The sequence below is a fragment of the Atta cephalotes genome (genome assembly GCF_000143395.1).
Source record: "Atta cephalotes unplaced genomic scaffold scaffold00106, whole genome shotgun sequence".
In the NCBI taxonomy this organism is placed as follows: Eukaryota; Metazoa; Arthropoda; class Insecta; order Hymenoptera; family Formicidae; genus Atta; species Atta cephalotes.
The window spans coordinates 207,921-217,380 of NW_012130170.1; the positions used below are offsets into that span (position 1 = coordinate 207,921).

At 30.5% G+C, this 9,460-nt stretch overlaps 4 protein-coding genes across 4 annotated transcripts; 2 read left to right on the plus strand and 2 right to left on the minus strand.

The window, feature by feature from the left end:
- The first annotated feature begins 1,337 nt into the window (after positions 1-1,337).
- LOC105625066 (guanine nucleotide-binding protein subunit beta-like protein) lies at positions 1,338-2,952 on the plus strand. Its single transcript, XM_012206408.1, has 2 exons — positions 1,338-1,446; positions 2,738-2,952. The coding sequence occupies exons 1-2, from the start codon at positions 1,338-1,340 to the stop codon at positions 2,950-2,952; spliced, it is 324 nt and encodes a 107-aa protein (XP_012061798.1).
- Positions 2,953-3,076: 124 nt separating this feature from the next.
- LOC105625074 (guanine nucleotide-binding protein subunit beta-like protein) lies at positions 3,077-4,193 on the plus strand. The gene is made up of 4 exons (XM_012206417.1): positions 3,077-3,085; positions 3,266-3,472; positions 3,683-3,793; positions 3,876-4,193. The coding sequence occupies exons 1-4, from the start codon at positions 3,077-3,079 to the stop codon at positions 4,191-4,193; spliced, it is 645 nt and encodes a 214-aa protein (XP_012061807.1).
- A 24-nt stretch (positions 4,194-4,217) lies between these two features.
- LOC105625064 (NFU1 iron-sulfur cluster scaffold homolog, mitochondrial-like) lies at positions 4,218-6,004 on the minus strand. The gene is made up of 5 exons (XM_012206407.1): positions 5,928-6,004; positions 5,736-5,810; positions 4,810-5,225; positions 4,638-4,741; positions 4,218-4,551 (listed from the first exon to the last, which is right to left on the minus strand). The coding sequence occupies exons 1-5, from the start codon at positions 6,002-6,004 to the stop codon at positions 4,336-4,338; spliced, it is 888 nt and encodes a 295-aa protein (XP_012061797.1). The 3' UTR covers positions 4,218-4,335.
- Positions 6,005-7,651: 1,647 nt separating this feature from the next.
- Positions 7,652-9,343, minus strand: LOC105625075 (F-box only protein 42-like). The gene is made up of 6 exons (XM_012206418.1): positions 9,332-9,343; positions 9,029-9,189; positions 8,807-8,940; positions 8,487-8,626; positions 8,256-8,386; positions 7,652-8,165 (listed from the first exon to the last, which is right to left on the minus strand). The coding sequence occupies exons 1-6, from the start codon at positions 9,341-9,343 to the stop codon at positions 7,652-7,654; spliced, it is 1,092 nt and encodes a 363-aa protein (XP_012061808.1).
- Between the last annotated feature and the right edge of the window lie 117 nt (positions 9,344-9,460).

Sequence of the window (9,460 nt, forward strand, 5' to 3'; positions counted from 1 at the left end):
CACATTTACAGAAGTTGAGCCTATAAATGGTGGAACCAATCAGAAAAGAGAAACACTATCCGCTCCACTCTTCCTTGATTCTCTTTGAATGGATAACTTCTTTCTCTATTTACTATAGTTTACTAAAGCCTGGTTGGTACTGTTGGATCAACAGCAATCAGACTTTAGTAAACAAAAAAAGAACGTACATCCATTTATCTGGATATTGGATGATCTAAAAGAATACATCAAGCATCGAGCTTTTAAGCCGATTCTACATTAGAGGATCGATTCTGTAATCTGTCTTGAAATGAGATGAAAATTATAAAAGTAAGCGAATTTACTAAAATACTGATTATTTCTTTGATCAATTCTTAATAAATTTGCTCGCTTTTGTAATTTTTACTTTGTTTAAAGATACAGAATCGATCCCTAGTTGCAAACCGATCGCAAGTTTGTTGCGACAGCCAATCTGAAGCTTACATTTTGAAATCGACACTTCATATTGGCTGTCGCAACAAATTTGCGATCAGCTTGCAATTAATGTAGAATCGGCTTTATGGATCCGCTCTGTATAATTAAGTCTGCTAAACTCAATCAATGGATGCATTTCGTTGTGCTTATAGCACTTGTAAATATCATTTGTCCATATTTAATAGACAACAAGAATAAACTGAGGCCTCTACATAATAAAAGAAACAGGGAACAGAGAACAGAAAATAAGAATTTCAATCTATCAGAAATTATGTTTTGGAATACACAGTTTCTGATAGATTAAAATTCTTATTCTCTGTTTTCTGTTCCTTTTCTTGTGCGGAGCCCCTTATTATTATAGTCGTATTTATAGTCAAATCTTATATTCAAGACCGTCTTAAGAAGTTACGAACCAATCAGAAGGCTGCATTAGCGTCTTCAGACATTACTTAAGACGGTCTTGAAATAAGACTCGACTATGAATACTGGCCATAGTCTTATATTTAAGGCTTTCTTAAATTTATCTTTAGATACTCTACGAATTATTTCATTGGCTACTGAACATCTAAAGATAAATTTAAGGAAGCTTTAAATACAAAGATTATGAATATGGGCAATAGTCGAGTCGCTATTTTACATCGTCACATGAAAAAAAAGCAGAGTTTTCATTAGATGTCGCTCATCGCATTCAGTGTGCAGTAGGCTTAAACATCAACGTCTGATATAGCAGGTGGCGCATCTATCTATTTATGAATATCAGTTAAATAATTGCACGCCGTGTCCGGCGTGCTGCTCGTTCTTTTTCGTTCATCATTTGATAGACGCGGTAGACACGGAGTAATCCGTTTTAATCGGCGATATAACATAGCCGAGAGTGATTCAAAATGACGGAAACTTTACAATTAAGAGGCACGCTTCGTGGCCACAATGGATGGGTCACGCAAATTGCGACAAACCCGAAATATCCGGACATGATTTTATCTTCTTCACGTGGCAAGTATCAATCGTTGCTAGCCTTTACCTCCTTTTATCTTATCCCTTTTTTACAATTTTGTAATAAAATTCTGATTTTTTAACTTACATTTTAATCACTATTATACTTGCTTCATTTTTTTACTATAATTTTGTGCTACAAAACACGATTTTATTTAATTAGTAAACTTTACATCTGTCATGTAATATTCCATCTGTTCATACAGCAATTGGAGAATTATAGCAACTAGGATGATGCAGATTTCGATAAAAAAATTATTTTTATTAGCTGAACTTCTTGCACAATTCATTTTTTTCTTGTTATCAATATGATAAGAAAGAGAGGAAAGATAAACTTGCAAGAAGTTCAATTAGAAGGAACAGGCTTAAAGTTTCTGTATCTAACTTATTTATCCTAGTTTAAAACTTCGTTTTTAACGTTCTTAAAATGTTCTTAAAACAGATTACAATTGAAAGACTTGTTGAAAAATTTAATTAACTCTATTTTTTGACAAAAATAACTTTGAATGTATTTAATATACTAAATATTCTACTTCTTTTGGTAAGAAATGGATAACTCTAAGTAAAATAATTAACAGGTTTTATAAAATATTTTGTGTAATATTCTTTAAGGTTTTTTATTAATATTGTAGTAACTTTTTAAAAAGTTGGATTTTGCATCAAGAGTATTCAATTCATCTCATGTACTCTTTTATTCTTCATACTCTTTAAATTCTTGAATCAGCCTTTATAAACCAAGGATTTGAACTCATTAATTGATTATTCTCACACAGAGCTCCTCATCTATATTATCCCATTAATGTTATTAATGTTATAATTTCAGTTTAACTTTTATCTTTTTCTAATAATCTTTTCCATTTCTCCCAATGTTAATTAACTTTAATCTTGGTTTAAATTTCTTTTTATCTTTTAGTTCTAATAATTAGGAAAAGATAGAAAGTAAATTGACCCAATTAAAGCTACATTGGTAGAAATAGCTAATGCTCAAAACTAGAAAAGGATGAAATAAGTTAAAAATAATCTAAGTTGGTAAAATGAATTAAGTTGCAATATTCGCAATTTTGATTGACTTAATTAGCAATTAATTTAACTGTTAGAATTATTGCAAAATTTATATAATTATTTTTTTCTCAATTTAATCTTTCTTCTCATATCTCTTAGATAATAAAAATTTACTTTTATCCATCTTCATAAAATAGTACAGATTGTGGTAATTAAGTTAATTGAAGTCAAATCATCCTAAATTCGTAGAAATAACAATTGCAGCTTATGTATTATTGTTCCATTCTAGATAAGACTCTGATCGTTTGGAAATTGACGCGTGACGAAGCTAACTATGGCATCCCACAAAAACGTCTTTATGGGCACTCGCACTTCATAAGCGACGTAGTTCTTTCATCCGATGGCAATTATGCTCTGTCTGGTTCGTGGGACAAAACGTTGCGTCTTTGGGATTTGGCAGCAGGTCGTACGACTAGAAGATTTGAAGACCATACCAAGGTGTGACTTCGCTCTTCCGCGTCACGACGATACATATTTGAATTTTCTTCATAACAAAGATAAAGAAAAAATTTTCCATATTATGAGTATCGCTTCATAATATGAGTTTTTTTTATTTATTTTGATTATGATGGAAGAAGTAATTCCGCGAAAAATGAGATATACTGAAGCTTTTTTTTTAATATTTTTTTTTATTGAGAAATAGAAGAGGTAGGATTAAATCAATAATGCCGTAAGTATCGATATTAAAAAATTATAAAACAAATATTGCTTTATTAATTAAGTTTTAACATTAACAATTTTTGTTGAATATGTATAGGATGTTTTGAGCGTCGCTTTCTCTGTGGACAATCGTCAGATTGTCTCCGGTTCACGAGACAAGACGATTAAATTATGGAATACATTAGCTGAATGCAAATATACCATCCAGGATGATGGACACACAGACTGGGTCAGCTGTGTGCGCTTCTCTCCCAACCACGCGAATCCTATCATTGTTTCTGCAGGCTGGGATCGTGTTGTCAAGGTGAGAATAAAGCTTACGTTATATAATAAAGCTTTACAAGATTCATGATAAATGTAAATGTTTGATAAGAATGATGGATATCTTATATATTATACACATGATATATCTATGAGTGTATGCGGATATGGGACTGACATTAAATGCTGTATATTTTGTTTCTAATTGCATGATAAATTCATTAGTAATTTTAGCAATTCACATCTTTTACAGGTCTGGAACTTGACGAACTGCAGATTAAAGATCAATCATAGTGGTCATACAGGATATCTGAATACTGTTACAGTATCACCTGATGGATCATTGTGCGCATCTGGTGGAAAGGTGCATATAGCATATATTAGGTTTATCATTCAAAATATATTTTTATCATATGAATTATATATCATATTAATTCTATTCGCAGGATTGCAAAGCTATGTTGTGGGATCTGAATGATGGAAAACATCTTCATACTTTGGATCATAATGACATCATTACAGCTTTATGCTTCAGTCCTAATCGTTATTGGCTTTGCGCCGCGTTTGGACCATGGATCAAAATCTGGGATCTTGAGACTAAAGAAATGGTCGAAGAATTAAAACCTGAAGTCGTATCTGCAACCAGTAAATCAGAACCTCCTCTCTGCCTGTCTCTCGCATGGTCCACTGACGGCCAGACACTATTTGCTGGGTATTCTGATAATACTATTCGTGTCTGGCAAGTTTCTGTATCTAGCAGATAAATACTTTGTAATAAAAACTTACAATTCTCAACAATATGTATAAGTCTTATTATTTACATTCAATATATAATATACAATGTCTACAATGTACAGAATAAGATAACGTGTCCACTATCGTGTATAAGCTAGATTAGCTATAATTCTATTTGTCTTCCATTTTCTTAATATTTTGTTCGAATTTCTGAAATTCTTTTTCGGCAATCTTGTCTGTCTCGTCTTCTACTTGTATAACTCCGAGTACTTCAGGGATGTAGAATTGCATCATATTTTGTACACCGTTCCTCAATGTTACTACTGAGCTTGGACAATTGGTACACGAACCTTGCATTTTCAATTTCACAATACCCTCCTCGAAACCCTGTTGCAATTATAAGAAATATGATGTATGACGTCGAGACAATAGGTGCATGATGAAATTCCTTAAGTTAGTTTGGAAATACTTGCCATAAATACAATATCACCACCATCTTCCTGTACTGTAGGACGTATTCGTGTATCCAATAATTCCTTTATCATCTGAACAATCTCATCATCTTCCGCATTAATTTCTACAGAAATAAAAATGATCAGCATTTTATTTTACTCTGAACATTTTGTATAAAATTGTACATCATACGTGTATCCGCTGCAGGTTGGGAAGCTTCATCCATGACTGGCAATCCGCTTGCAAAAAAATCCATAATGGTAGCGAATATCTCTGGCTTCAACAACTTCCATTCTACGTCCTCATCGACTTTTGTAACCGTGATGAAATCAGGTCCGAAAAATATTGCTTTCACTCCCTCAATACGAAATAACATTTTTGCAAGTGGCGAACAGTATGCATCCTTAGCGCTTGGAAAGTCTTTCGTACATCCTTCTCCCAATACTGATACTCCTGGGATAAATTTCAAACTATTTGGATTCGGTGTATCTTGCGTTTGGATAAACATGCTACGTCTTTGTTGACTATGTATCAGAGGACTGCGTTTAGGGGATAATGTACAAACTGTTCCATCGCCATGTAAGTGTCTAATGCCAACAGGGAGAACTCTGAAAATAATATGTATAAATGACTTACTGTTTTATTAACTGTGTCGAAAACAGATTTTACAAATTTTGCCGATAAAATATCAATAGAAATATTTTATATTATATATATATATATATATATATATATAGAATACTTTTAACAAATACTATAACAGAAGTAAAATATTAATTAGCTTTCTGTCAGCAGATTTAAGCAGAACATTGTGACAAATTAGTATTACCTACTTTAAGCTTGTATTTTACCAGCTTATAATCTAGTAATAGAAATCGAATAAGTATCATTTTGTAATTATTTACAAAGAATTATCATCTTAAAGTTACAAAATTTTGCTTAATTCCTATAAATATATCATCTGTTAGCAGAGTTTTGCTGACAATTTGTGGATTAAATTGCAACAGTTAAATCAGATTTTTTTGACACATTAGATTGTGTTTGGATAAAGATATCCGTGTAGTACAGTATACAAAATTTTTCATATATATGGATATAAACAATGAAATAAACCTTACGTTGAATATTCTTGCGCCAATAACATTTTACTGATTGTAGGTACATTTTGCTTCGCAAGAAGTTTATTGAATGTCCTGAAAAACACACATAGATGTTTACGAATCTATACAACTGTCTATTCTACTGTCAGTAGAAACATATATAGCAGAAAAATTTATATTTATTCAACGGAAAGTGTGTGAATTACTTACTGCGTATATTGCTCGTTTGTCAATGTTCTGTACAATGCTGGCCGACTCGTATGGAACGATCTAAAAACTTTATCCATTGCTGTTTCTAAACTGTCTTTTTCTCTTGTCTTTCTCCTCCCTCAAATTATCAAAGATCTCTCTTCCTTTCATCGACGCATGTGCACTTGCGTCTCAGCGCATGCGCGTTTTCTCGTGTTTTTTACACTCTCTCTTTCTCTTTCTGAAATTAAAGCATTTTTTGTTTTGAAAACTGAAGAGATATCGTCAATCAGATATATTGCAATTACAAAACTTTTATATGGACTGCTCACTCTAATTTTGCATGTGATAGAAAGAACCAGTAGCGTACCCAGTCGATTTTGCCAATTTCGTTTTACTGTATGATTCTTATACGCATAATTATTTTGTTCTTATTCACTGAATGTTGAACAAGGATAAGATGATGTGCAAAATGAACAATACACTATACAAGTGGAATGTATTATATGAGATACGCGAATGTAAGCAGTCATCTGTCTCATCTAATTTGAACAATTCTCTTTACAAAGTAAAAGCCATTCTGATAAATATAAATGTTTAGTAATACATCCAATTAAATATCACAATGAATCTTACACATAAATATAAAATAAAATATGCAGAGATTTAGTACAAATTAAACACTACTTTATTTTACAAATTTGGAACAATTTTGATTCATTTTGAATAAATTTAAATTGTAATCAATAATCTCAAAGGAAGTGTTGATCGTCTTTCTCGCTTTTGCCAAATATTAAACATATACCTATTTCGCTTTAAGTTCCAAAAGCGTAACTAGAGAATCGATTCTGTATTTTGAAACGAGGTGAAAATTACAAAAGTGAGCGAATTTACTAGAATACTATTTTAATTTAATTGGTCAACACCTAGTAAATTTGTTCACTTTTATAATTTTCATCTTGTTTGAAGATACAGAATCGACCCTCAGTTCTGGTATAGAAAACAGATTTTACTTATATGTGACGCAACAAGAAAGGATGAGGATAAGCCAGAATTTCAGGTGAATTTTTTTTATTTTTCTAAACTTATTTCATTAAAGTTTAATGTAGTTAAAATATAAAAAATATTAGGTATTCCAAATCTTTATTAATATCTTATTTATTTTCAAATGTATCAGTTGAGAAATAGATTATATCTTCTAAATATCCGACAGTTTAAAAATAGTCCAACAAATTAAAGACAATTCAGATTTCAGATTTTAGTAATTATGGACAATATTTAATGTAGCCAGCATATAATCTTATTATTAAATCTATTTTCTCACACTCATAATATATTTGTAAAGCATTGTACCATTTCTGAAATATAAATCATAAACAAAATAAAAAGATTATTATATACATAATTAATAATTAACTTTTAAACTCTATATAATAGATTTATAACAAATATTTAATTCTACTGTTTTTCATTCTTATTGTTTATTTTCATTTTTTGTACATATAATTAGTTCTTTTATACACATAATTAGTTCTTTTTGTAATATATTTAGAGTTTAAAAGGTAAATTATTGTATAAATATTAATTTAATACAAACAATTAACATGTTTTTTATCACTCGTTTGTCACATTTAATATTATATTATACAATTATAATTATATTGAATAAAAATAAAATCTTTGAAAAAAAAAATTAAAGTAATAACATAAAATAATATGATATTATGTTTAATTGCTTTTCAATATTAAATAACATATCGAGGTGGGTTTATAAAATGGAGATCATTATATACTACAGAATCATCTCTACGAATACCTCCAAAAACTATTAATTCTCCCCTTCCCACTACAAGAGAATATAGAATTCTCTCATCGGGTCCCGAACGATCATTTTGTTTTAAGGGAATCCACAAAGCATTGCAGTCGTCCGAAAGAACATTAGTAATATCTAATACAAATATCGACAATGTGTTCTCAGCTTTTTTGGATACTTTCATCAGTTGTGTCTTCTTATTACGAATTTTCTCCTCCATTCTTCTTAACGATTCCAACTGACGTTGTCTATTCGAGATTGCGTTACTACGAAGAGGTTGATCGCGAAATGCGGCCATGCTTAAGGTATTATCACCATAAAACGGTATCGTTTTTGAGATATTAGATGTATGCGATGAAGGATGTGCATTTTGCGAATGTGATCTAGAGAATGCTCCATGCCGTCCATTTATATTTTCATCTTTATCTACAGATACGTTGCCTTGCCTAAAAAATTCAATTAATAATAATAGCAAAGTGGTTACAATTATTTGTCAGTGTAATTTTTTACAATGCTATATTATAATTACATCAGACCTTTCGGTCAAAAGATTTGATTCACATAAACGTGGTGAAGTACTCCTTTGAACCTTTCTCAATGAGATACTCATATCATTTGGCTTTGTTTGACGTCTATTTTTACTAAGTACAATGATATAATTTCCCACCTATGTGCAAATAACAAAATTTTATATATATTAAGATCTATCAATATATAGACCAATTATATTCAATGGAATAGCATTTCATTAGAATTAAGTTAGATACCTTACAAGCCTGATGACACCAAATACGCGTTGGTGCCCATTCAGTATTGTGCATATTGATTTTCTTCCATGTCCAAGACTCACCTTCCATCGTTAATAGCCAAGCATCATTCATAGCAGCATTTGGTCCTGTACAACCTCCTGTAGATTTTGAAATTTTCACATAATTATCTAATTATGTTTAATTGTTTGGACAGTAATAAATGGAAATTTCAATGTTTCTCATATAAAAAAAAATAAACAAGATTAATACTTGTTTTAATATCGAAACAATCTTAGGAGTGAATAATAACATCAAGCACAAGTAGATATTTTTCTTACCAAGTACAAGTAAATGTTTCTCTCCAAGTTTAATTTGCGACTGGCCATAACGTGGCTGCGGCTTCAAATTTGATGTACTTTGTTTATGCCAGGTATATGAATCCAAATTTAAGCACCATACATCATTAGAACTACTTTAAAATAATACAAGCAATGTTATGCATAAAAAATATATAGTATATATTTTACTTTCATACATTCATATGTTTTACAAGAATATACCTGTAGTATCCATTACAAACTCCGCCGAAAACAACCATTAAATTCCTATGTATTGTTGCAGAATGTGCAGATGTTGGTGGTGGAGTTTCTAATGTGTTTATAGCAGTCCATTTATTTGATTTTATACAGTATACATGTAATTCATTAAACAATTTCCACTGCTGGAAATATATTATCTTTAATATATTTCAATATTTTTAAAAATAATATAAATTATATGTAAAATATTAATAATGCAAGCTGTAAAAAATAAGTGTATAACAAAATGTGTTAAACAGTAAAATTATAGTTTTTTTTATGTACCTCCCAGTACATGATTTGATTATACAAATCTAATTTAAGAATGCTTTTATAAAAATCTAATATAAATGTATATATATATATATATATATACATTGTGTGTGTGTGTGTGTGTGTGTGTGTGTGTGTGTA

Bases quoted from the DNA above. Each gene is read 5' to 3' on its own strand.
- LOC105625066 (XM_012206408.1), top strand. From the start codon at position 1,338: ATGACGGAAACTTTACAATTAAGAGGCACGCTTCGTGGCCACAATGGA. The intron at 1,447-2,737 runs GCAAGTATCAAT...GTTCCATTCTAG, and splicing joins GATTTTATCTTCTTCACGTG to ATAAGACTCTGATCGTTTGG.
- LOC105625074 (XM_012206417.1), top strand. The intron at 3,473-3,682 runs GTGAGAATAAAG...CATCTTTTACAG, and splicing joins GCTGGGATCGTGTTGTCAAG to GTCTGGAACTTGACGAACTG. The intron at 3,794-3,875 runs GTGCATATAGCA...TTCTATTCGCAG, and splicing joins TGTGCGCATCTGGTGGAAAG to GATTGCAAAGCTATGTTGTG.
- LOC105625064 (XM_012206407.1), bottom strand. From the start codon at position 6,004: ATGGATAAAGTTTTTAGATCGTTCCATACGAGTCGGCCAGCATTGTAC. The intron at 5,811-5,927 runs GTAAGTAATTCA...TGTGTTTTTCAG, and splicing joins ACAAACGAGCAATATACGCA to GACATTCAATAAACTTCTTG. The intron at 5,226-5,735 runs GTAAGGTTTATT...TATTATTTTCAG, and splicing joins TTGGCGCAAGAATATTCAAC to AGTTCTCCCTGTTGGCATTA.
- LOC105625075 (XM_012206418.1), bottom strand. The intron at 8,627-8,806 runs GTAAGAAAAATA...CAAAATCTACAG, and splicing joins GAAACATTTACTTGTACTTG to GAGGTTGTACAGGACCAAAT. The intron at 8,166-8,255 runs GTCTGATGTAAT...TGAATTTTTTAG, and splicing joins TCAAATCTTTTGACCGAAAG to GCAAGGCAACGTATCTGTAG.